Consider the following 27,853-nt stretch of genomic DNA (forward strand, 5'->3'; position numbering starts at 1 on the left):
ATAAGGAATATCTTCTGAAACTATGTGGGACATCTTGTAAGACTGTAGAAAGCAAATCTCTGGTTATCTGAAGTCTTCTAAAGTCCTTTGATGGTTTTCTAAGACTGCTTTCAGTGTGTTTGAAAATTTTTAATCACAAATGAACTTCCTTTTCAGCACGAGTTTCTGTAACACAAGTGCTCCTTGCTCTTCTTCCCTTTTGCTTTTCTCTTTGGTTATTTCTATTTCATCCTCTTCAGCTGGGGGTGCATCTTGAGGCTCCTGAGACTTGACTTCTCTTCCACTGAGGAGGATTCATGTGAATTCATGGTTTCAGACACTTTCTGGATACATGCTCACTTGCAACTCACTTTATTCATTTCTACTCTTTAGCTCTCTTCCTAGCACTCTTTAATGTCTCTCTTTTCTCCTTCTGTAGGGTAAGTAAAGAATCAGGCTTTTCCTCCCTCCTGTCATTAGATTAAATGCATGCCTGATGGCGAACACCTGGAGTAGGGTGTGGGCCTATATAGGTGGGATACACCTGGGCTAAGACTGGGCTTATATTCCTGCTATAAGTGAAACCATCCAATATTTTTCTTTTTCCTTCTGGCTTATTTCACTGAGCATAATTCCTTCCAGCTCCATCCATGTTGCTGTGAATGGCATGAGTTTAGCTTTTTTGATTGCTGAATAATATTCCATTGTGTATATATATCACATCTTCTTGATCCTTCACTTATAGCAGGAATATAGGGGAACCCAATAAGACATCAGTGTAAAAAAATAACAACAGTACAAAACACAGTAAAGCAAAAACAGACAATTGTAAATCAGAGACATACTGCAGGGGAGGAAGAGGGAGAGGGGTCGGAGGGAGGAAGGGAGGAGCACAGGGGGCTGTGGTGATGGTGCACGGGTGCATTGGTGAAGGAAACTCTATGGGGACTACACCTGAGAGGGTGGGGGTAAGCAAATATTGTTTAAAAATGAACAATGATATAAAAAATTTTAAAAATTAAAAAAGAAAAGACTGGGCTTATCAGGGCGGCGTCATGGGGACGCCAGCAGAGCAAAAGAGAGACCAGAGGAGAACAAGCTGGAGAGCAGCACCAGCAGAGAAGCAGGGGTGGAGAGAACATCAGAGAGCCCAGAAAGAGTGAGGATTCACCAGCAACTGGAAGGCCTACCAGACTCCCTGCCCCCCCGGAACCCCTGCCTGCTGTGTACCTGGTAAACTGAATAAAAGCCTGAAAAAGCCGCTGAGGGCTCCGGGACTCTCCTTTACCCCATGTGCTAGGGTCATAGAGATCACGCCTTGTGCTTTTCCTGGCACTACACCCTCCCTCCCCCAACTCGGTTGGTACAGATTTTCCATCACAGAAAGTCCTCCACATTTTTCTCTTTATTATCACAATCCCACCACCATCCTAGGGCTCCAGTCTTCAAATCTTCCAGATTTAAAAAACGAAACAAAACACAGAAACAAAACTAAATCTTGCAGACTTCTCTCTTTCCCTTTTCATTGACTCACAACTTGCTTACCATCAAGTTGCAACACTTATTTCCCCCAATTATTCCTCAGATTCATTTATTGCAAAACCTTGATCTTGTCTCAGCCGAGGTGTTCATTATTTGGCGTGTGGATTACCGTCACAGCCTCCAGTCTGGCGGCTCTGCCTCTGTTCTTTCCCCTCTAAGTTAACCTGCGGACAAGAATTAGGATCATCTTCTTCACGCTCTGCCTTATCGTTTCGGTACCTCTTAAGAAAAGTTAAACACTCTCCATCAACCAGCAACCTCATTTGCGTGGACTTCACCCAAAAGTCATCCTTTGAAACTACCGTCCTCTCTACTACCTCTCCATGTCCCCCCACCTTTTCTTCCCAGCCTCTTTATTTTTTCCCTTCAAAGGTAGCGTTTAACACAGTCTTAATACAAACTGTAATTACCTGCAGATCCTTTAGGAGAGCGTGCCGAGACCGATTTTCTCAACCTTCTCAGTGATATTGCTCAATCTGCCCTGTTCTTATCTTGTTCTTGCTGATCTGTGACTTTGTAAAATCATGTTTTGTTTATTTCCTTTAGGTCCCGTTTCTCCTTTTAGAGTACAGGGCAACTTTAAATTAGACACAATAAGTTTTTTTTTAAATATCTTTTAACAACAATTAGAAAACACTCACTGAACTTACAGCTAGACCTTTATGTATCTAGAGGTCAAATCAGTTTTTTTTTTATCGAGCAGCTACTATGTGCTAGGCCCAGTAGAAGCTGTTAGAACACAATCATGAGGAAGAACTGATATCACCTCTGCTTTCATAATATTTGTGGAAAACAGACATCAAATAATCACACAATTAAATGCACAATTTCAACTGCTTTATAGATGGAGATGTAAGTAGAGGAACATGGCACCAAGAGAGCATATAAAAGGGAATTATAACCAAGGTGGGAAAGGAGGAGAGGGAGGAACGGCCACCGAAGGGAGAAGCACGGGTCCAAAAGCTCTATGATGGGACAGAGGCTGAAAATTTCAAAACACTAAAAGAAGATGGGTGGGTGGAGCTGAAAGAGCATAAATGAATTGGAGAGGATGGAGGTTGGAGAAGAAGCCAGGGGCCAATCCGGGCAAAGCCATTTCGGAGACGCAAAGGCTTTATGTTTTTATCTTCAGCAGTGAGAGTTGCTGGAGGGATGTGAGAACAGGAGGGGGTGGTATGGTGGTGCTAAAGGATTGTGCAGGTGACTGAGTGGAGATGGATCCAACGGGCAAAAATACCAGCCCAGCATTGTTCTGTGCCTGGTATCAGCTCAGTAGATCTTAATTGACCCAACAGTTTGTGGAGCTTATGGTTATTTCTGGGTTCTGTATATCAGAAAGATTTGGCTCCTAGCTGCAAAAATCTTGATGCAATCCATATGTGGGTCTGGTTTTTAATATAGTCAGTCTCCTGTAGCTTTTGTAAATTCCTTAACTTGACTTCTGCTACTACTGATGATCATGATTATGATAGGTATGTAGGTAGGTAGATAGATATAGACAGATAGAATTACTTATTAACCATGGTGTTGGATATTATGCTAAAGACTTGATATGGATAATCCATTTTTATCAGTTTTTTTTAATATTTATTTATTTTTATACAAGAACCGGGGTATAGGCCAGATGTGCGGGAGGGTGAGAGGATTCACCAGAGACAGAGTGGGGAACAGAGCAGGCAGACTGACGAAATACACTGCTGAGGGGAGCAGCGGGCAAGGCAGGAGAGGTCTGCTTCACCATGTGGGATTCTTCCTGGCCAGCCGGGATAGAACCCGGACTGCAGAGACTGCGGACAGCTTCACAGCATGGCTTTCAACCACCTGTGCCACCAGGGAGGCCCCATTTTTATCAGTTTACAGATGTTTCAGACTTTGCCTCAGAGAGAAATGATGCATCTTGGACAGAAATCTAGCTGGCTCTGACAAAGGAGCCACCGCTCTTAGCCACCATGTTTAGTAAATATAGTTTATTTCGGTTTTCATACCATTTCAGTGTCATTATTATGGGAAAAGGATGTTCCTTTAGCCCTGAAACAAGATATGATTTGGCTACTTGCCCAGTCCCTCTTTCCAGAATCTTGGTCAAAGTCCTTCATGGCGTCAGGTTGCCCAGCTCCCTCTTTGCAGACTGTTTCTTTATAGATCACACAGATCCTGCATTATGCAGAGTTGATTGCTATATGTTTTGATCTTTTCAATCCTGTGAACAAATTTCTGCTGGCTGGCCTTGTTGCTTTTACAGAAATCTGTAATTAGATGAGGTAATAATGCTTATTAGCTCAAGTTACAAACAGCATTCCCTAACCAACTTCCTCCTGAGGAGTGCATCATCAACAATTAAGAGTAACCACCAACAATTGGTAAATATTAGTTGACAAATGTTTGCCATCATGGTCAGAGGAGTCCTCTGCCTTTGGCCTGCTGTCTGTTGAGTGTTATTTATGTTTCTTCTGGCTCCATTTTCCTATCCCGTAGGGCAGTATCTCCTTTAGTTGTAGGCCCATCTAAAATTGGCTTGTAATTTGCTTGTCTAAATAGGAGACCCTAATAACAGCATCGGGGCATTTTAGCTTATACCTTTTAAGCTAAGGTACCTGTGATAATGAATAAAATGTGATGCTTATCTCTGTGATAATTCATAAAATGACTTTGTGTCCTCAGAAAATGGAAGACACTGTCTACTGCTTAAGGAGTATTTGGAGGACTGTTCATTTTTGACCACTCATGAGTGGTTATTTACCCTTTGCAAAGCACAGTTGAAAGTTCAAGCAAAGAGGAGGTGAACGGGGCAACCCTAGTTAGCATAGCTAAAAAAAAAACAACCATAGCAAGATGCCCTGTTGATAGTGGGGAGCTGAACATGGAAAGTTAACAGGTGAGCAATACAACCTGCAGGCCTGAAGGGTGGGGGAACCATCTCATAGAGACATTGAAAAGATGAAGTAGTGACTACTTTGATAGTGTTGGTGGCAGACATCGAGGATTAACAGATTTATTTGATTATGTCCTCCACTAAAAGTGTTTAGGGAACTAAAGGAGATAGAACTATAAGGACCTATTGCAAATGGCTCTGATCAATTCTAGTCAAAAATGGGAAAGCTTTTCAGACTCTTCTTTCAGGTCAGGGATCCAGGCGATAGAGGCGATACATACCCAGCAGTCCTAGGGGTGGATGGAGAATCCTCACCTCTTGCTCGTGTGCTTTTCTTAACTGTTGTTGTTATCACTCTCTTAGGACACTAAGCTATTTTCCTCCAAACCTTTGATTGGGCACAGGGCGTGACAGTCCAGCATTGAGTTTGAGGACAAAACCCAGGATTTCCCATTTCTTACCATCTTGTGCTGATATCACCATGTTCAAGACAAATTTTTAAGTATTTATAAATCTACGATGTCCATTGTACACTCGCACTACCCTTAGGTTTCTGTCATGCAGTACAATGTCTGAGCTAAGCAAACACGTAAAGAACATGCAGTGGGAACCCAAGGCAGTAAATGAATATAAAATTACACTGAAGGGAATGCATGTGGGGGCAGGGAAGGAAGGAGATACATTTTTATCCAAGGCCTCCTATGTTCCAAGCACTCAATAGTGCTTTCTATGTATGGTTTATTTAACACTAATGATAAGCATGAGAGGAAACAGACTGGAACACTAAGGTTGTAACAAGTGAGGGTCAAACTCTTGGTTGGAAGTCATCCAGAGCTGGGATTCAAGCTCTGTCTCTCAGATGCCAAAATGTCCCATCGTTTTCCCTGGCACACAGGTACTAAGTAGTCCCTGTCACCCTACATTGGTAAGTACACTCTGTCATTATTTTTATATCTTTCACTTTTTCTTGCAGTCAGAGAGGTAGAGTAAAATCCAGGGCAGTGTGTTGACATCAAGGCCAATGAATAAATGAAAGCATGTAGTATATAAACTATGTCTCTCCACTTTTAGATGGCTTCTCTTAAAGAATTTGCACAACAGCTGCTTATGTTGGCTCTTATCAGCTCTTTATTTACTGGCTCTGGTGAAATGGTAAAGCAAGAAATTTTTTTTTCCCCTCCAGTTTGTGGCTCTTCAATATGTCTCTCCTGTCTCTGTTATACCTTAGGGTCCTTATATTGTTACTCATTGTCACCAAATATGGCAACATGAAACTAATCCTAGCAGCATTCTCATGCTTTAAGTAGAGATCATTACTGATCTCCCCTGGGCCCCCAACCTCACGCAGGCATTTTTAAGCGAGTTGTACATTTAGCTAGTTTCAACATTATAAAGTAGATTTCTAGAACTTTTCTATCCTGAAACTTTGTATACATTAAACAGCAACTCCTTACTTCCCCTCCCCCAGCCCTGGCAATCATCATTCTACTTTCTTTTTTTTTTTTTTTAAGATTTATTTATTTATGCATATAAGAACTGGAGTACAGGCCAGAGGTGTGGAGGGGTGAGAGAATTCACCAGAGACACAGTGGGGAACAGAACAGGCAGATTGACTGAAATACAATGCTGAGGGGAGCAGCGGATTAGCCAGGAGAGGTCTGCTGTGCTATGTGGGGAGCTCCCAGGCTGGGGATCGAACTTGCGCTGCAGTGGCTATGGATAGCTTCATAGGTTGTGTCTTAACTCCTTGTGCCACCAGGGAGGCCCCTACTTTCTTTTTTTTTTTTTAAGATTTATTTTATTTATTTATGTATAGAAGAACTGGGTTGTAGGCCAGAGGTGTGGGGGTTGAGAGGATTCACCAGAGAAAGATTTGTGAGCAGAACAGGCAGATCTACTGAAATCACTGCTAAGGGGAGTAGTGGGCAAGACAGGAGAGGTCTGCTGCGCCATGTGGGTCAGCTCCCTGGCCAGGGATTGAACTCATACTGCCCTAGATGGTGATAGCTTGATAGCACTGAGACTTTAACCCCTGCACCAGGGAGGCCCCCATCCTACTTTCTGCTTCTATGAGTTTAGCTACTTTAGGTACCTCATATAAGAGGAATCATGCAGTTTTTGTCCTTCTGTGACTGGTTTATTTCACTTGGCATAAAGTCCTTAAGATTCATCCATGTTGCCACATGTAACAAAATTTCCTTCTTTTTTTTTTTTTCCTTGACCAAACCACTTTAATTTGCATCTTTAATGTACAATATGAAGTCCATATTTCTTCAGTTTCTCACCTGGCTCCCACTTGTAAAGAGCTGAATCGACACCTTTAGTCTTCTTCATCAGGAAGGATACCTAATTCTTCATCTGTCCATTGAAAAGGATGTGGATATGCAAAATGACCCAGCACAGCATTTGAATCGTGCCAAAAGCGCCAGAGAATCCAGAACCACATGGTTGCACTGAAGAATTCGGCCTGGATCACCTGGAACCTGGTCAGCTGGGGAAACTGTACCTGGGCTCGATGTGTACACCGCCGCCAGCATGACGAACTCCGCCGCCTCCAGCCTCTCGCGCGCGGCGGCCTCCAATGCGAACGAAGGGCGCGCACCATGTCAGAGCCAGCATGCCAGCGCTGGCCGCGACAGCCTCCCCCACAAAATTTCCTTCTTTTTAAAGGCTGAATAGTATTCCATTGTATGTGTGTATGTACACACACACACACACACACACACACACCACATTTTCTTATCTATCCATCCATTGATAACATTGAATTGTTTCCGCATCTTGGCCAACATGAAAAGTGCTACAATGAACATAGTGTGCAAATATCTCTTTGATTTGCATTTTTCTGATGATTAGTCCTGTCAATTAGCAGTTTCACCAGAGCCAATAAATCGAGAGCTGATGAGAGCCAACACAAGTAGCTGTGCGCAGATTCTTTAAGAGAATTTGATAAACCAATGAAGTTGGATATGTAAATATCTTCTTTGGAGAAATGTTTAATCAAGTTCTATGCCAGTTTTTAATTGGGTTATCTATTATTATTTATTTTTGCAGTTGAGTTGCAGGGTTCTTTATTCACCATCGACATAAACTCATCAGATATGTTGTTTGCATACATTTTTCCATTCTGTATGTTACCTTTCCACTCCATTGACTGTTTCCTTTATTGTCCAGAAGCTTTTAGTTTGATATAATTTTGCTTTCTATTTTTGCTTTTTGTTGCCTGTGCCTTTAGTGTTATTTCCATAAATTGCCAAGATCAACATCATGAAGCATTCCCTTCTATATTCTAAGAGTTTCACAGTATCAGTTATTATAATCATAATTCTTTAGTCCATTTGATTTGATTTTTGTATATTGTGTAAGGTAAGTGTGCAATTTCATTCTTTTGCATGTGAATATCTAGTTTTCCCAAACCATTTGTTGAGGAGATTATCCTTTTCCCATAGTGTGTTCTTGGCACCCTTGTCAAAGATGAGTTAAACATAAAAGTGTGAGTTTATTTCTGGGGTCTCTATTAAATTTTGTCTATCTTTATGCCAATTCCACACTGTTTTGAAGTCTGTAGCTTTGTGATATATTCTGAAATCAGAAAGAGTAAGAGGCTCCGTTTTGTCCTCCCCCCGTTTTTTTTCTTACAAGATTGCTTTGGCTATAGAGTGTCCTCTGTGACTCCATATGAATTTTTGGGTTGTGTTTTCTATTTCTGTAAAAAATTATATGGAAGTTTGATAGGGGTTGCATTGAATCTGTTGGTTGTTTTGGGTGTTGGTGGCATATTAGCAATATTAAGTTTTCCAACCCGTGAACTTGGAATGTCTTTCCATTTATCTACACATGCACGCGCGCGCGCTCGCACACACACACACACACACACACACACACCCAAACCCAAAAACTGTTCGAACTAATAAATTAATTCAGGAAAGTTGCAGGACACAAGATCAATATATAAAAATTAAGTTGCATTTCTATAGTTAAACAACAAACAATCCAAAAATAAAATTAAAACAATCCAACTTATAATAGCATCAAAAGAATAAAATACTCAGGAATAAACATAACCAAGGCAATGAGAGATTGAAAACTACAAAACATTGTTGATCTCCTTTTAATAAAAATTGACTTAGGATCATGCCAAGTCATGGCCAGGCTAATCTGGTAAATAAATTCAAACTTAGTTATAAGTAGCTTACTGGTTTATCTGTCTTACGAATTGACTGGTTGCAGTTTATTCTAAAGGTATGTGTAATAAGATAATATTCATTGAGCTGCCTATAGGTGAATTATTTTTTAAAAAATACTTAAAAATTTCAATATTGTAATATGTGATTGTTCTATCTAGCATAAAACCAGCCACCCCCTCCCCCTTTTTTTGTGAATCCGCATTTGTACAAAATCACATACATTATCAGGTATGCATATAAATATTAATAATTATTCTTGGAATACCTCTCTGGTATTATAATGTAACTCAGTAAGAAGAAGACATCATTTCAGATGTCCCCACACTGTATACTTACACAACTTTTCAGTGACTCTGGGAAAATACAGTTTGGGAGGAAGTGCAATAATAAGACAATGGAACTTTTTTGTTACCTTGTACTAGATGATTTGTATAAATATTTCATTTAATCCTTTTTCAAATTCTATAAGGTAGATCTTTGTCCCATTTGTACTACTAACCAAAATCCAGTTCTGTGTCTTAGGGTGGTGATTAATGAGAAACCTTTAAAAAAAATATCTGAAGGTGATTAAACTTATTTGGAAGTGAATAGGCTAAAATACATAAACCCTAAACGTTTTTGTAATTGGCATGAAATTTTGGCATGTGCCAGAATCTGGTATCTCACTGTTGATTTAAAAAGGGATCAAAAAATAAATATCACAATCTTTTGCCCTGATAGTAGGTCTTTCCATAATGATAAAATCCCGCCCTCCCCCTCCCCACCCGCCTGCAGAGTCCTCATCAAGGCATTCCCTGCAGTTATCATGCCACTGGGTCTCTACAGTACAGACAACTCAACCTAGGTGTTGACTCACAAAGACTCAGAAGCTCCAGGACTGTCTGTCAGTCCCTGCAAATCCCGGTCTGCCTTGTACCCTCCCCACCCCCCGTGGTCAATTACTGTTGAGCCTAACCCTCATGGGTAGAAAGAGTCCCCTGTTGGTGGTGCCCTGACGCAGGGTTCAGCCTCTGGACATGGGTTCTGGACTATCCTGCGACCAGTGCTTTCTTGTCATGATGAAAAACTTCCCGGCCTCCAGTATCGCTCGCTGCTCGCACTGGGTCGCTGTGATTTCACATCCATTCAGTAGGTAACAGGAGATAACAGAACGTTTTCTGACCCTCTCCCATCCTACCTCCACTCTTCCTCCCTTTCTTTCTTCCAGCACAGGGAGGAGAAGCACGCTTCTGTCTCCCATAGGTGCTTTCGGACACCTAGCGAGCCACCCGGAGAGCTAACACATTTCAAAGGCTTGTTTGCCAGTCTTCAGAGATGGAGAAATGACTAATTCGTGTTAACTTATCCATGGGATTGAAGAAAGGGAGAGTGTGCTCGCGAGCACAAACAGGAAAGCCTGACATCACGGAGCGGCGGAGTGGCGTGGGAGGAGTCAGCGGCGCCCTCCCTCGCCTGCGCCCCGCGCTCCTTTGTGGCCCCAGTCGCGCGCGCGGGCGGCAGGCGCAGGGCAGGGGCCGCGCGCGCGGGTGCGGGAGCGCGGAGCCGCGGGGCAGCGCGCGTGTGGGTGCCGGGGGCGCGGGACCGGGCTGCAGCGCCGCGGCTGAGCCCGGCGGAGACTCCGCTTGCCTGGGAGAGGGCGCATCATGCCGCGTCCACGTACCGAAGAGAAAACTGAGAATGAAATTGCTTTGGCAAGCTAAAATGGTAACGAGAACTCTGTCTTCTCCCCAAGCTTCTCTGGCGGGGACCTCCTCCCGCTTTCTCTGGGCGTGCTGTGCGCTCACACGGGGTGCACGGCGCCCTCCGAGCCCACACTTGGGAGCTAAAGCTTTCTCACTCTGCTTTGTACGCCTTGCTCTCTGCGCGTCTGCTCCCTTTAAACGAGCCCTACTTTCTCAGCAGTGGCCTTTGGTGTGTCCGGGACAGCTAGATGTCAGGACAGGAAAACTTTGAAGGAGAAAGAGTTGTGAGTGTGGGTGACCCGCGGAGCGCTGCTGCGTCCTCGGTTGCTCTTTAACACAAACTAAAAGTTTGACTGGGGACTCGGAAATCCAGGGGGTCGCTGCGCCCACTTTGCTTGAAGCCACTTGATGGTGTGTTCCCTTTTTTTTTTTTTTTTTTTTTTTTTGCACTTGCCAGATTATTTTACGGAAATAAAAAGCTTTCCAGCCCCGCTAACTTTTGGGATCCCAAAACAATAAAAGGAGAAAAGAAACAACATGAGAAGCTTTTCGCTTCCCAAGGAGTGAGGCGGACCGTGGGCATTTTAAACACTTGTTTGTGTGTCTGAGGTTAAAATGTAGTTTGCTCGAATAACTGAGACACTTCTGAAAGTACAAATGAATTATTTGTCCTTTCACTTAAGGAGGAAAAGTTAATCAGGACTAAACCACAGTCGCTTTAAGAAGGAACAAAAAGACTGAAAAGCCTAAGATATGTGAGCAACACCAGGAAAAAATAACTAAATGGAAAAGTCCAGGGATCCTGATACCTCAGAAAAGGGCTGGGGGCCAAGAAAATCTCAGCATTCCCGCTATCGCTGTGTCTTCTATTGCTTTGATTGTAATATTTATTTTGAACAGCCTTCTTGTGCCCGGAGTGCTGGTGTAAGCAGCAAAGCAGCTGGGATAGATTGTGGTTAGCAGAGAGGAAAAAAAAAAAAAACTTTTTTGCTTTCTTTTTATCCCATCCCCTGGCAGAGCTCGATTCAGGACTGGGGTGAAGAGGTAGAGGAAGGAGCTGTTTACCATGTCACCCTCAAAAGAGTCCAGATTCAACAGGCTGCCAATAAAGGAGCAAGATGGCTAGGGGTGAGTAAAGCTGCAGAAACTGTGAACTTTGGAGTAGCAGTGTCTGTTGTTCTGTGAATATCATTATTATTTAGCAGAGGCAGGCTTTTTTCCTCTCCCCTCTCTTTTGGCCTTCTAAAGGAAACTGCCAATGATCAAGTGTTTGCACTAGCTGTACAGGTCTGTTTTTGTACTTAATGTTTTCTACAGCATCTTTCCTGAGTTTGTCAATAATTCAGAACCTCTTAGAAACATCTTGAGGTATTTGGCCAGTACAGTAGGGGTGGAGTGGCAGAAAGCAACACCGAACAACAGGACCAGAAGGCTGTGCAGTGTTTGACAAGAGTCATAAACAGTTCTGACGCCTTTTTCCTCTCCCTGTCCTCCCCCATTTGTGCTGAAAACCCCTCCCCGACCCCTGTACTTTTTGGAAGTACCCAGAATACTCAGACGACCGGCCATCCAAATCTGCTTAATATGGGAGTGCAGATTTCCCGCTGTTTCCCCTTCCTGCATCCTCCAGGAGGGTCCTGACCCTGCCTCTGCGGATAGTGTGCTGGACCTTTGGAGACATGCTGCTTCCAAAGATGAGATTTTTCCATGGAGACTCTACAAAAATTAGGTGGACTCATGTGAGTTATTTGTTATCCTCTAATGGATTCTTCACCACATTCCAAATCAAGGGGATGTAAGAAATGGAAAGCTTGGTGGCAGCATCACTCCTTGGGCAAACAGCAACAAGTGGGAGCATGAAGGAAATCTGGATCTGGAGGCAGAAGTCATCCCCTGAGAAAGCAGGGAGTGGTGACACAGAGGCTTAGAGAAAGAAAGCAGTGGTCAATGAAGCAGTGGGGAGGGAGCGTGGTTCACCTGGCCTTAGTCTAGCTAGACAGAGCCTTTGCAGGCAATGGACTTGAGGGTGTGCAGGTTACACAAGGGCTTCCACTCTCAACTGGCTTTGGGCATCAGTAACTTTTCTTTCAGAAAATTCAGAATTTTGAGCAGCCTTCAAAGGTGGAGGTGTGAAGGAGGACAGAAAACAAAACTGCCCAGGACCTCATGTGAAGACTGGAGGCAACGTGTGGCTCCCAGAATATAAGGCGGGGTGGCCAGCAATGGGGACTTCCTCCCTCCCGTTCTGCTAACATGGGCATTCATGGCTTTGGGCTCCTCAGGGGCTTCTGCTCCGGCCTCCTCTGCCCTGTCCTTGGGGCTCAGGTGTATTCCAATTTGTGGTGTCTGCAGTTGTGATCTGAAAGGTGGGACCTTTCCTTTGAAAGCCTGAGATCTCCAATTATGAAGCAGGTGCCTTACGCAGAATATGATTTTAAAATTAATTAGGCGCATCACCTGTAGACTTGATAGGGAACTGAACTAGTTATGACAAGTCATCACTTTGTTTTGGTGGTTGTGTGTATGTATTTTATTTTAATGTGGCATTGATGTGGTTTGGCCTCACTAGGTATTTCGAAAGGATCCACATGTTCTGAATCAGCCCTCTTCAAAAAGGTCATTACATTTTGTGATGCTGGATTGTTCCTCTCTTTTCAATGACACTGATGTTGTTGGGCGACAGTTTTCATTTTTTTTAAGATTTATTTTTATTTATACAAGAGCTGGGGTACAGGCCAGAGTCGCGGGAGGGTGAGAGGATTCACCAGAGATAGAACAGGGAGCAGAACAGGCAGATGGACCAAAAGCACTGCTGAGGGGAGCAGCAGGCGAGGCAGGAGATGTCTGCTGGCCAGGAATCGAACCTGGCTGGCCAGGAATCGAACCTGCACTGCAGAGGCTGTGGACAGCTTCACAGCGCTGCGCTCAACCCGCTGCGCCACCGGGGAGGCCCAGCAGTTTTCATTTTTAACCAAATACAACAGCAGTGAATGAGCAAGTCATGGGAAAGACTGTACCCCTCCAGCTCCCAAAAGATAGTTCATTTGGATGCTCAGTTATTTAGTAATCGCCACTGACCTGTTTGCTGCACCCCACTTCTCTTCTGCCCCCTACCAGGTATTCTCAGATTTACACAGAATGTCAAGTTGGTTCACCCCAGAGCTAGAAATGGAGCTGATGTATCGAGGGGAAGGATGCTGTAAAAACATTTGGTTCTAGTTGGTGGTAGACTCTGTCCTTCCCCCATTCTCCCCGCCATTTCAGCAGAGTGTGGTTTGCAGCAACCGGCCCAGTCCTCCGAAGCAAATTGGAGGAATTCCCCAGCCCTGTCTTAGTGTCCTGTTGAGAAGCTCCATTTTTGTCCTTGGAAATTCCAGACTTAATTAAATGTGACTCAACCAATTGAGCCAAGGCAATTACGAGACCTTTTTCTTTAGGACAGAGTGGCCTCTCCATATTTGTTTTCTGAAATCCCAGTAACCCTTTCAGAATTCCTCAGGGTAACTAGTTTTATTGTTAATTAGAGACTGAGGTGAGGTGAGGTGAGGTGAGGTGAGGGTGTCATTGAAATATGACAACAATCTTATGAGGAAGGCAGTGGTATGGGTAGCTCTTTGCTTCCTTGTGAGGAAACTAATGCCCAGAGAAGTTGAATTTGGTTGCCAGAATCACACAGGAAGGAAGTGGTTGCAGCTGAATTCGAACCCAGGTGATTAGTTCCGTCCTATCAGGAACTTCCTGGGACCTTAATGCTGTTTTCATCATAGTGGAAGAAAACGCTGGGCTACAAGACAACCATGGCCCAGAATACTTTCCCTGAAGATATTGCACCCAGTTCAGGACTTGAGTGATGTGGTTCTCTTCTCTTATTTATGTCTTGAATGTTGATGTGAGCTACACACTGAGATATTTGTTGCGCAGATAGGCAGCATATGGCTGAGCTGTCCATTACTAATGTGTGAAGTGCGGTGTCCCAAAGAGATGTATGAAGTTACATAGCACAGGAGGGTGGGCCTAGCTCTCATTACATGTCTGTCATGCTTATTCAAAAGCCTAAGAGCCTGAGTCAATTTTTGTATTTCCTAGTAGTCAGATCTGAAAACATTACCAAGATTCAATTTGGGAAGGAAAGCAAAATAATTATGCATCCTTAGATATTTAGTGTGATACCATTCAAGCATGTGGAACTTTCTTTTGTGTGTTGTTTGTTCAGTTTTGCCTTCAGTAGATCTTCTGAAGCAGAACTCTCTGTCTTTGGTTGTAAACTGGACGGCCGTTCACTTACACATGTAACTGCAACCTTGTCCTATCGACAGTCAATCTCTGCTGGAAAGCTTTGAAAAGCTAAATATTATTGAAGTGTTGGCTCAATCTTTCTTTCCAATAGCATCTTAGACAGATAATTTTACCTGGCAATCGCCCTCAAAGTAAAATGATTCCGCTTATGTCATAGAATGATACAAGCTCATGATTGGCAGAGATATTGAGAAGCAGTTGCACACAACCATTCAATCAACTTATAGACTGTCCATTGAGTTTTGGAAGAACCAGTGGTCAAAACATTATTTTTCTTTGTTTCCACCATTATTATTGTGCCCTGACAGTGCGCTGAAGAAATGGTTTAAGCAGGGAGTGAAACCTTTCAGGGAGAATATTCATATGGAGGAAGGAAAAGGAGCCAACTGGTAGGGGTGTCAGGGGCCTGTTCTGCTGTCTTTAGAATATGACAGATGCAGGGTCCAGAAAAATGTATCAAGCCTGGGGTAAGTTCAAAGTGGGACTATATCTGTTCCACAACAGGACTGGTAGTAGCACCCTGGTCACTCTGCAAGGTTTGTGGGCAGTGGAAAGGCCAGTGGAGAGTCACGTGGCTTTTCTCAGTTCTACGTGTCTGTGGTCATCAGGTCCTGGGGGGGAAGGCAGGCCGTGTTTCCCTTTCCTACATCCCTATTTATCACTCCCACATTGCTCCTTGTTGGGTTGAGTTGAAATACCTGACAGCTAGGAGACTAGTAAAGCTGGTGAAACAAGACAGGAGAAAGTAGAATATATTAAAAAATAAAAGGAACAGGAATCTATTATTAGTGAATAGGGTGAGTTGTGTGGCCAGTCCTTGGGTTGTGTGGGTGCAGTGGTACTTGTCACCACTGCAGGGTGACATATTTGCTTGTCACATCTGGATGGAGGAGTTGACTCCCACTTTCATCAACTCTACTTGTTATCTTTGTGGCCTTGCTTTCCTAGTGCCTTCAAATGGCACACAGTTCTAGGAATTTTCAGCCAACTTCACTTCTGGAAAGATTCTCTGGTCTCCCAAGGATGGAGGAGATACCCTCGCTGAATGTTCTAGAAGCATTCTCTATCTCTCAGTCATGTAGTTACCTCACTCTGTTGTAACTCCCAGTTTGTATGCCCCACCCCATAGTAAGCTTGGTGAGGTGGGAATGATGGCTACCTACATGCCATAAACCCATAAATGTTTGTAGAATGAATGAATGCAGCTTCATCCCTCATTAGGAGGACTAAAACTGTTCAGGTAAATATGAATATATGGTTGCTCCTCATTTAAAATAAGCATGAAGAAGAGGATGGGAGTGTGGGAGCGAGAAAAATCAACTGAGTAGTGATAACTGACTTAATACCCTTTCTAGAACAAGGCAGGCTACAAAGGTAGTGCTTATTCTTTTAACAGAAAAATTCACAGCAGTGAATTAACTGGAGAAATCCCCCATGTGTTTTAAAAGCAAGAGGTCCAAATATTCTTGTCCTTCTGCTGAAGGTGGAAGAAAGAGAGGCAAGGCATGAGTTAAACAGCACTGGCAAGCATTACAGCTATGTGTGGCCAGAGAGCCCAGGAGCAGGATTTTAGAAATGTAAGGAGATAAGCCCTAGTGGAGCCTGTAGTTTACAGTTGTTCATCCTTGTTTTCATCTAGGAAAACAGACCCTTGGGTTGCATTATTCTTGTCTATTGGAATGTTTAATTTAGGCTTTAGAAAGTAAATTTCAAAACCTATCCACCATCTCTAAATTAACCAACTGGTCTTTTTTTCCTTTGGCCTTGGGATCATGTTTCTAAAATAATTAATCCAAAAATACAGAAGCTTATACCAACAAAGAAAAAAAAGAAACAATATATTTCAATTGCCTGAGCTACGGTTATGTTGGGTCTTTTCACTGCTTTCAGAATCTGTTGGGATCTGTGTTAAGGAATATTTGTTATGCAATCAAGAATAAGCATTTTAGTCCATCAATTTAGGAGACACCCAATTGAGTTCAAAATACACACCTACCCCCAGAAAATGCAGAATGGAATAAACGTAAGTCACATAAACTCCTTACATGTAAAATGCATGTTCTTTTGAATCAATGTTATTAATATATCTCATTCCTTTGTGAAATTATAAAAGGAGAATTTCTTAGAGCTTTAAATTTAGAGGGAAAAGGAGAGCAATGCAGAAAATACCAAGCCTTTCCCCTTTGGCATTTCCCTGGGATCTGTCACTGCCCTTTCGTGCAGGTCTACACTTCCTTTGCCCGTGACAGACATATCCCGTTAGTTTCCACTCTCCTAAGTAAGCAGAGGCCCGTGGTGGCTGCCTTACGCGTTTTATGTTAAAATATGCCAAATAAGCTAACATCTGTAAACATTTAAATTTCTACCATGATATACAGAAAAATCAAGATTTCTGTAAACAGAGCAAGGGAAGTATCCGTGAAGTGGAAGGAAGATATCAATAGGGCTTCATTCCATTAGAGAAGCTCAGCCAGCAACAGGGCCAGGTTGAGGGGGGGGGTGTGACTGTCTCCACAGGGTCGGTGTAGAGTCTGCATTTCGGGCAGTTTCTGGGCTTTGGCTGGTAAGCGCCTCTGGTGTGCACCCCTGGCCACTGTTGTGCATCTCTGTGTGGTTCTCTCATCTGTATTTGCGTCTGCTAAGCAACCCTCCTATTGCATTCATTTGTATTCATGAAAAGCCTACTTGATGCCAGACACCATGTTAAATCTTGAGAATACAAATTATAACAAGTACAGCTTGTTCTTGAACTTAAGAATGGTCGGAGAGGGGCAGAAACTTGCAGTAAGTACAATAGATTATGGTAAAGTGTGGTCAGTTCTGGTAGAGTTCAGTGTTTTAGGGGAGCTGGGGGGCTGGCCTGTAAATCAGATGGGGCAGGGGAGAGACACCTTCAGGAAGGCCACACAGAAAGGAGGAGCTTTGAGTGGAGAGTTGACAGTGAGTAGAAGTTGAGTGAAGATGTGGGGGGCACTAGAGACAGACTTCCCAGTTGGAGAGCCCAGCATGAGGGGAAGCTCAGAAGCAGAGAGGGGAGCACTGTGCAGGCCTCAGCAAGAGACCTAGAGAAGGGGACTGGTGATGACGTGACAGCCAAGGTAGCTGGAGAAAAAGGCGCTGCCATGTTCCCGAGCACCTGGTATATGCTAAGGGGTGGTATTTGCTTGGTCCTGAATGCTGGGTTCTCATCAAGGAATTTTAGCAGAGTGGTCAGATTAGCATTTTAGAAAGATGATTGATGGCTGCGAGTGATGCGTTGGAAAGGTGCCAGATGGAGAGGGAGAGAAGAGCAATGTGCTAATCAAAGGAAGTAAGTGGTTAGGACCTGAGTGGAAATGGTGGCAGCAGAAGAAAGAGGGCAGATGGTGGAGGGGAGCGAGTGGATGACGAGAAGAGGACATTGTCAGAAGCAGAGATCTTAGGCCCCAGCACTGGTTTCAAAGAACTAGTCAAAAGCCTTCTGGCTGTCTGGGGTCCATGTCATCTTCTCATTTGATGAATGTACTAGGAACTTCAAGTCAACCTTTTCCCCTGTATCCACTGGCAAATGCCTTCTCTCCTGCCAGAGGGTCCCACAGGATAGCCAAGCCCAGGCATGCCTGGGATGTCACATCTAGGGACAGAATCTCAGCCCAGGCTCACTGGGAACAAGGCAGAGATTCCAGAAAGTTGGACAGAACTGGTAGTTTCCTTTTTATTTAAAAGAAAAGGTCTTCTGTTTCCCTACAAACTAAACAAATCGAGTCTGTAGGCCACAGAGAGAGAATAAAAATGGAACCCACAGGACTATGATTAGAGAGTTATATTTTAGACAACAGCAGTTAAACTTCTAATTGTGTTGTTAAAGACACAAGGAATTTTATGGTTAGTGGCCTGTTCTTTTTCCCTCTTCTACTCCATGTCTTAAGCCCTGTCTGACACTGTTTACCCTGACTGCTGGCATTACAGCTTTTGGGGCTCTGACTGCTCGCTCGACTCATCATATAAAATAAAAAAAAAAGGTAAAATCTAAGGATTCCCTAGTTTTCCACTACCATAATCTTCATCTTTTTTCTCTCTTTTACACACACACACACACACACACACACACACCCACCCTAAATTAAACTCTCTTTTCACATTCCGTTTTTCAGGAACTGGGTGATCTCTGTAATGTCGCTCCATGGCCTCTTTGGTTTAATTGATCAAAGACTGCCTTTTTCTCACTTTGCTTTGCTTCCCTTAATTGTGTCAGCATTGTGTTTCTCTGATTAACTTGTCTGTTTAGAAACTGTTTTCAGTTTTAAAAAGATGAAAATAGAGGAAGGAAGGAAGAAATAAAGGTGGGACAATTTTCCAAAGTTGGGTAGAAGACACGCTCTGGGTCTTGGGGGAAGCGCGGTCAGTCTGGTGCAGAGAGAGCCTGTCCTTTACTGCTGATCCTCTTGGCTTAACATGTAGAAACGCTTCTGTCCTTTCATGAGTGTAGCTGTGGATTGTGTTCATTGGTGTGGTCTCTGCTCGACCTGCTTGCACCTCAAAGCTCTCTTCTCCTTTACGCTATGCAGGGTGTCACTTCAAAGGGAGTAATGGTGGTGGCTGGGGTGCGCTGCTGGGTGGGTGGTGGGTGCATATTTTTTTCACCCTCATGCACTCATTACCTTCCGTTTTCTAGCATTGAATTACTTGTGCCATCTGTGGTCCATTCATTTGAATTCATTTCCACAGTTAATCTTACCCCATGTAAACTCCTCCAGACATTTGTTTGTTTGCTCTTTTCTATAAAGAAGTGAGCAATTCAAGTGCTTTTCTTTATTTTTCTTTCCTGCTGATTTGAATACCCATTTTCAACTTTAATAAAAGTGGAGCCAAGACTAAGACCTTCCAGTTTAATAATTCTAAAGATAATTTGAGGCCCCAAACAAATCATTTCTACTAAAAATAGGCTGTCTTTGGGCAGTCATATCAACTGAGGTTCTTTAAAACCTTCACAATCCAACCTCTGTCACCCATGGGGATGGAGCTGGAAGTTGTGGGCAGTTTTCATTCTGCGAAAGAATATTAATGGATATAGTAAAAATAGATGAAACTGAATTAGACATGGGCTAAAAGCAAACTACTTTATAGTTGTGATTTTTCCAATTAAAATTGTAACATTTGAAATTGTCTGTGAAGATAACTTATACTTCCAAATAAAAAAATTCAGGAAATCTGAAGCATTTGGTTGGTTTGTGAAGCATGGGGAGAGGATTTGCTATTTCCTTTCTAAATGTAGATGACTCCTGATGAGGCTATCAAATGACTATATGTTCGAGGTGAGTGTGTTAGAAATAGCTTAACCACTTATTAATGAACCTGGGTCATCACAACTGACTGGGGAATCAGCTCTTAGTTCTTTGTCCTCAGTTTTGCCCTTCGCAGGCCCTGGCACCTTCTGTTTTTATTATGGGTATTTCCAGCAGGATCCCAGGGTGAGGGTTACCCACCTGGTGTTCTGGTCATGAACTTGTGCTGTGGAGCCCCCAGCTCTACATTCAGAACCCACCTCTGCCAAGTGGACTTGAGCTTTGAAGCTACTGGCACTCTGCAGGCCTAAGTCCCTCCCTGCAGAAGTGGATAGTGGCTGTGCCTTCCCACAGAAGTCCTGTGAGGACTGAATGTGTTCTGTGTGGAAGGTGCTTGCTCAGTGTTAGAATGGTGAGTTTGCTCTCCCAGTGAAGGGCTCTCCTCAGGAGCTCATTGTCAGCATCTTTTTTGAACCTAGCCATGGAAGCTTCTAGAGGAGTGGGTGCCTTTCTTACATACACCCCTGAAGCTTTAGGTGGCATGTAAATCAGATTGCTTGGGTAAGGAATGGTGTGAGCAAGGCTTTAAGGCATGCTCCTGATGTCACTCTCCTCTTGCCCATGTGGGAGGAGGACAGGCTGTGGCAGGGTTTAGGAGGCCTGGTGATCAGAAATAATGTCTTTTGTTGTGTTTGCTCTGACTGCCTGTGCACTAAGACTGAATTATTGCTCTGGTCCCGATATTCCCTATTTCAAATTCCTTCCCTTTCCCATTATAGTTGATTAGTAGGTGTTTCTATTTTTATGCTTTAAAAAAATATTTTACTTCTTGACAATGGGCTATAGTCTGTCTTCTCCATTTGCTATTTCTGACTGAAAAATGGAAAGGAAGGGTAGGAAACCATTTTTCTGAAAGTTGCTCGGTAAACATTATACGAATCCTTCTTAATTGGGCATCATTTAGGATGTTAGCAACTTGTGCTGACACCATAAACTCAAGTCTTGGATTAAACTGTGTAAGTTATGAATAAAAATAAATCTCATGATGCCACATGTTGATAACCTAATGTAGACCATGAGTCCCCAACTAGGAATGGGCACTGTGGTTCCTGAAGTTTAAGCTTTCAGAATACCCCATTACTTTTTAATTCCTGTTTCATTATCTGTAAATGGGGTTAGTACCTATTTTCCCTCTGCCTGTGGGTTTCATGTGTGCGTGCGTGTGTGTGTGTGTGTGTGTATTAGTGGGAGCATTATACTTTTTGATATGTAAATAATTATGCAAATAGCAGGATGTGCTTGTGATGATATTTAACTTCTAAAGGCCTTCCTTTCTTCCCGGCCACACACTCCTTCATGGTCATATGGCTCATTGAGTTGTCCTTTCTCCCCTCATCTCAGAGGGAAACTTCTCAACCCATTTTCCATCCTGCTTGCTGACGACCTAATATCTTCCTGTTCAGCAAGGATCACTGTTGCCTCTGCCACCATCTTGGTTATTATTGGTAACAATGGCAAGGGAAGGCTGACAAGACTTCTCTCTGAAGACTGCATCTGAGCAAAATACCCCATCCACACAGGAGTCTAAAGACAAAGGCCTCGAATACCTTGCATGTGAAAACTTTCTCTTTTTCTCTCTTTCCTTCTTCTCTTCAGTACAATTTTTTTTTTAATCTTTTGATTTTGAGAGAATGGCTGTTAGTGGATTCTCTTTGCGGTTCCCTTTCTTCCTAAGTCCTTTTAATTGGTTGCAGAGAAGGGCAGCGAAGGCAAGGCACGAAGGAAAGGAAAGCACTCCCAGCCTTGCCGAGCTGCTGGAAAATCAGGGCTGCTGTTTGAGGCCAAACCCTGATGTGGGACTTGAACTCGTGACCTAATGCCAGAGGCAAGAATGTTACCACTGACCTGCACTGACCCTCTCAAGATGGAGGCATTTAAAGCACTTCCTCTGAGTGCTCCTATTGTTGCTTTCTGTGTTTTCTTCTCTCTTTCAGCCTTTTCCTGCTGTGTTCCTGACTTCCCTGTTAGAAACACAATTTTTACTTTTAAGATCTATTTTTTCTCACTGTCTTGCCATTGGCTTATTACAGTTGCTTCCTTTTTGCTTTTCATTTCTTCAATGTGAGTTCCTTTTCTTTGTTCCTGTTCCTTCCTGTCCTCCTTCTGGAGTAAAAATAGTGTCCAGGGTCTCTGGCTGCTTGCCCACCAGTTTGACCTTCCTTCTATTCACATAGGTGCCCCCCGAGTGTGGTAAGATCCTTTCCTGCTCTGTCAAGGTCCTTCTGCCCCGGCATCTATTGCCTGACATGTTGGCCTGTTGTCAGCTGGCTGAAGGGCTCAGACTCAATCCTAGGGAGAAAGGTGCTTGCCTGGTGACTTGCCCTCCTTAGGCATTCCTGCCAAGCCCCAAATTCCCCCTGCATCTGCCGAGTCTGTGTGGCGCTAGGGAGAAGGTCTCCCTTAATCTCTGTGTAAAGCAGTGACCCCACTAAGCCCCAGAAACCCGCTTTCATCCCACATGCTGCTGTGGGATCAAGGAAGCAAGGACCTGTTGCTCTTTGCTCCCACAGTAGTGTTTCTCAGGGAGCTCAACTTGATTTAAGGGTTTCTTCACACACATTCTTTGGTTAAGTTTGGAAGATTATGATATTCTTTACAGAAATGACTTTTTATCCATATTTGACCTTGGCTATCCACATGCGTATCTGCTCAAGGGATAAAGGCTTGCCAAACTTTAGATGACTGCCCCCCCCCAGTGCCTAGTGCGGCTCTGATGTCGGCTCCAGCCCCAACCTGAGCCCCCATCTTGCTCAGTTACAGCAGTGAGGGGCTCACCCATACTCTTCTCCCCAGCAGAGAAAGGTTTGCAGGATTTCCCTCCACCTGCTTCCCGTGCTTATGTCTCCATGAGAAGAAGCAGCCTTACTGAGAGTCGAGAATCCGAGTTGTAGATTTCATTATCCACAGTGAAGGCCAGGCTAATATGTGTCCATCTGCGGCCCTGAGGCTGCTCACGCCCGCGTCTCCAGCAGCAGTGCTTTGCTCTTCACTGACTGGCTGATGAACTCCTACCTACCTTCAAATCCTAGATCAAATGTCATCTTTACTCTTCTACTCTCCCCCATCCCTTTTGGGAATAACTACCCATTTATCTGGCTCTCCTGAGCAATGTACCAAAAGCTCTATTACAATGTACCAAAAGCTCTATTTTTTTTTTTAAAAGATTTATTTATACAAGCACTGGGTACAGTCAGAAGCGCGGGAGGGTGAGAGAATTCACCAGAGCCAGAGCGGGGAACAGAACAGGCAGGCTGACGAAGAAATACACTGCTGAGGGGAGCAGCGGGCGCGGCAGGAGAGGTATGTCACGCTATGTGGGAACCTCACCAGTGGCAGGGGATCGAACTGGCGCTGCAGCAGGCAGCTTCGCAGCCCAGCGCTCAACCACTGCGCCACCAGGGGAGGCCCACCAAAAGCTCTATTACAGTACTTATCACACTAGAACCAATTTTTCAGTGTTTTTCTTTGCCTTGGTCATCTGAGTGCTTCAAGGGTAGATTAAATCTGTATTTAATCAAATTTCATATTCCCATCATCGGACTGTGTTTGAGACATAGCTGGTGTGGGTAAGCATCATACACAGTTTGACGTTATCTATTATAAAACATATGTCTCTATGACATGTTATTTTGCCATTTGGTGATGTTGTAAATCCCATTTTTGAAACAAAAGTTAGAATCAGCAAGTTAGATTTAATTCCTATTTTGCATTTCAATTAAGGACACAATTAAAAAAAAGAAAATGCTACTTTTGCCATATCTTTGTCATCATTACTTGACATATCTCCCAGTCTAACGAAAAGTAACATAACTGTGATGGTGGCCTCTAGAGATTGGACTGCTTGGCATTTATTGTTAGTCCATGATCTTTTTTGTGACTTACAGGTTTGAGTGATGGGTCTAGGACCCCTAATTTCTGCTATGAATTTTGAAGTTATTTTACGTAGAGTATTCACATGTCCTGCATCTTATATCCATCTTATATCCTGCATCTTTAATCTGGCATGAATCCAGTATCAAGCCTGTCTGCTGGCTTTGCTTCATGCAACATCATTTTGCCCTGGGATCTGACACTCTCCATGCCCGTGACCACTAGGGCATCAGATTAATGATGAAGCTGCTTCTCTGAGACTTTTTTTAATCAGTCTTGTTGTGTAACACACTTTGTGGGGTGCATTCCTCTTTCCAGGATTCCCTGGAAAAATGAAACTTTAAAATAAATGATATAAATGAGGGAAGATTATATGAATATGTTGCAGTTTGCACTAGTCAGCTTCAACTCCCTTTTCTCTCTTAGCCTCACTAACTTTCTTCAATTCTGTGATGTCACATTCTTAACCCTAAAATTTCTTTCAGGCCAAATGTAAAGCCTAGGCTGGCAGCTCAGACTTCCAGCTGTTGTTGGTTTTTCCTTTACACTGTCCCAATGTAAAGGACTCTATTAAAATCAAGCAGTTTGTTGGTGGGAATGTAGATTAGTCCAGCCCCTACGCAAGGCCATGTGGAGGTTTCATAAATGACTAAACATGGATCTGCTATAAGACTCAGCAATTCCATTCCAAGGTATCTACCCAAAGAACACAAAAACACGAATCCAAAAGCAGACCTTTTATTGCAGCACCGTTTGCAATAGCCATGCTATGGGAACAACCAAAACAGATGAATGACCCAAACAGATGAATGGATTAGGAAGATGTGGTGTGTGGGTTCTGATGAGCTGGCTCCTAGCTGATCACTCATGGGCAGCTGTCACCTATTTGCTGTCAGCAAATCACAGCAGAGCATTCCTTGACTACCTACGGAGTATAGCCCGTATCACCAGGCAGGCCCGGGGATGCCTAGGCCGCTATTGACGTGATTACATGACTGCCACCATGGTGGTCTCAGGATAATGCTGCTACTGTGATAACATCAAATACTTGCTGACGCAAATGTCTCTTGACGTTTGGTCGTGATGTCCCCCTCCCTGCCCCTCGTAAAACTCTGTCCCCCATTCCTATCCCACCCTCCAGACTTGATTCCTCATACCATTGTCTCATGATCTGCTTTTAACTTACCTGTACGATTTCAGCAAGTGGCAGAAGAACTTCTGTTCAGGTAGTAGAGTCTTGCCTTGCAAACCTGCTCCATGTCCGCTGTGTCTGTCACTGTCACCGCATTCCTACCACAAAGCGGCAACAAAGTGCTTGTTGCAACAGTGGTGTATATATGCAATGGAGTAATACTCAGCAATCAAAAAAGACAAACTCCTATCATTTGTAGCAACATGGATGGAGCTAGAAGGGATGATGCTAAACTAAATAAGCCAGAAGGAGAAAGATAAATACTGGATGGTGTCACTTATATGTGAAATATAGAGAAGCCAAACAAAGTCAAACTTTAATACCAACCCTTGCAAGTTGACCATAGATCTGAGACATCAAGGGGGGAAGGGGGGAGAATAAGGGGGAACAATGGGCTGTGGTAGAGGACTAGCAGTGCTTTGGTGATGGGAGAGCTATGTTGACTACAACTGAGGGGGCAAATCTTATACTGTCAAAAAAACAAAAACCAAGCAGTTTTCTGACTGCTTGTGATCCTTCTCGCCCTTTCGTCAGCCGCTTCCCTTGCTACTATCTTAGAATAGGGATTCAATAGCTTATATGTTTGCTTTGGAGAAAGAGCGAAGAACCTTTTTAAAGCAACGCTGTTTTTAAGAGTGATGCAAAAGCAAGCACATATGTTTTTTAAAAGAAGAGGCAAAAATCACCCATGAACCTACTGCCGTTACCCAGTTCTTTTAACCTTTTGCTTTTTATCTTCCAATCTTGGTTCACAGGCATGCATTTTAACATAGTTGCAATCATGATATTTTCTCCGTTTGGTAATCAGAAAGATATGTTTTTCAGGACAAATTCTCTAAAAGTTACTTTTCAGTTTGAATGTTTTGTGACTTTTGTTATATTTTTAATGCCCCAGACAAAAGAATGCATTTGGACTTTGTGTTTGAGGAGTTTCAAGGTGATAATGCTTATTATCAGTTAACAAGCCTCATTTCTGTTCCTTTTCCTCGTGAAATCTCCTATCCTTGATCAGGGTGGTGGAACTTTCACAAGAAGCCTGATCATACAGTGGGAGATGAAGGCCTGAGGGTGAATGATGGCAAGAGTGGGCTGGATAGTACTCCTTCCTCCTGCTTTTACACACTGCATGGGGCGGGAGATTCCTCAGGCCTCACCCTTGGGTCCAGCAGCTGTAAGCCAGCCCTTGAAATATGACTAGTCCAAACTGAAATCTCTTGTGCCTATAAAATCCATACCAGATTTCAAAAACTCAGTAGGAAGAAAATAATGTAGCTTTCTATAGTGATCATTGATAACATTTTGATCTAATAGGTTAAATAAAATGTAGTGTTAAAATTAATTTCGCCTGTTTCTTTTTACTTTTTTAAAAAATGTGGCCACTAGCAAATTTGAGGTACATATTGTTACTGGCATTCTACTCCTATTAGACAACCTTGCTCAAGGGCCTCTCATTTCCAAATGCAGGGTGTACTTTATTAGTGGGTTCTGAAATCAATTTAGTGGGTCAAATATATCCTTATTTTAAAATTGGAGCAGCATGAAATAGAAAATAACAGAGTAACGTTGTTGTGGAAATTTTCTGTACTGAATCCCATGTAAAAAGTGTCTTTTTATTTTGAATCATGGTTGAAAAGTTGGAAAATCTCTGCTTCCAATGAATCTAAGGTATCCCCAGGAGGCCTCGTCTGGGCTATATGAGGACAGGTTGGTAGCAGGCATGCCAGGTGGGTTTTGGACCTGGTGGGAGGAAGCTTTTCTGGAACTCTTTAGCTCAGCCAGACCCTGCAGGAAAGTAAATATGAACAATCAAGCTCCTCCTAAAAGCAGCAGCCACCGAAGACTCCCAGAGTGAAGGGTGGCGATGGGCGACTACAGTTCTGTGACTAAAGTCTTGCATCTGTGTGTGCTTGTCACACAACGGTCCCTCCAGGCCAAGAGTGATTTTCTTCCTCTCCCTCCCCCTTCTTTCCCCTTCCCCTCCTCTTTCTTCTCCTCTTCCTCCTTCTTCTTTTGCATTTTAAAAGGACAGGTTTATTAGGAAAAGGGGGAGGGAAAAAAGAAGCCCCTGCTAAGACACAGATGGGCAGGGAGTTGGAGGGGCAGCTGCATTTGAAAGGTTTGTTAAGAGAAGCCTGCATAGACACAGACAGGCAATCTTGGGACAAGAACTGCTCTGATTAGTTGCTTCTTGAAGACTTCTGCAAGATGGCCTCATGGGTGGTGCCCCTTTCTAAGAAGTAGGGTGGTTTCTTAATGAGCATGAAACAAAGCTGTGTTGGACAGGGTTCCCTGTGACCCCTGGATCTTCCACCCTCATGTTCTGTTGAAATCAGAAGAGCCTGGACCCTCATCCAGGATCCCATCTGCCCTTCTCCCTCCTGACAACACATAAGGTGTAGGGACAGTTACTGGAACTGTGCCTTGGGCTGGGTTCTCTCTAAAGGACACTTCAAACCCCAGAGAGAAGGGGGAAAGGCTCCAGAAATGCAGTTTATGGGGTTGCATATATTCTTGACAGTTGTAAAAATTCTTTTGGGCTGACCCATTTTCCTTTCTTAATTAAAAAAAAAACCTGGCAGGCAAGAGTAAGAAATGTAAAACATGTGACTAATGCTTGAGTTTTTTCTCTTGGAGTCAGATTCTTTAAAATTATACCTTAGACATGCTTGATGTTTTAGAAAACAATTGCCCACAAAAGCCACCAAACATTTGTTTCTGAAACTTATAGACTTCGATGGCATCCATTTTCAGGAAAGAGTCCAAAAGCACGATATTTCAGAGTTATTGAACTGAGATTGTCTTTGGAGAGTTGGCCCTGGTGAATTAGATTACCCTCAGAACTTGGCAGAGGGCCAGGCAGCCTCTCACCTCTATTTTGTTTGAGTATTTCCAGTCCTGTTGGTAGTCAC

At 43.4% G+C, this 27,853-nt stretch overlaps 1 protein-coding gene and 1 pseudogene across 5 annotated transcripts in view; one reads left to right on the forward strand and one right to left on the reverse strand.

The window, feature by feature from the left end:
- Positions 1 to 27,853, forward strand: part of RGL1 (ral guanine nucleotide dissociation stimulator like 1) — a 268,038-nt gene that overhangs the window by 132,972 nt on the left and 107,213 nt on the right. For 3 of the 5 annotated variants that reach the window (XM_054693404.1, XM_037506288.2, XM_054693405.1), the window contains one exon: positions 11,280 to 11,390. The exons of 1 other annotated variant lie outside the window; for it this stretch is intronic. In XM_054693404.1, the coding sequence (XP_054549379.1) occupies positions 11,280 to 11,390 (111 nt within the window). Of the gene's footprint in view, positions 1 to 10,139; positions 10,285 to 11,279; positions 11,391 to 27,853 lie in introns of those variants that run through there. One more of the 5 variants, XM_037506289.2, reaches the window with a different exon arrangement.
- On the reverse strand, positions 6,616 to 7,027 carry LOC119241174 (NADH dehydrogenase [ubiquinone] 1 beta subcomplex subunit 2, mitochondrial-like; annotated as a pseudogene).

Source organism: Talpa occidentalis, unplaced genomic scaffold (assembly GCF_014898055.3).
Source record: "Talpa occidentalis isolate TD23 unplaced genomic scaffold, MPIMG_talOcc4v2.1 talOcc4.12, whole genome shotgun sequence".
Classification (NCBI taxonomy): Eukaryota; Metazoa; Chordata; class Mammalia; order Eulipotyphla; family Talpidae; genus Talpa; species Talpa occidentalis.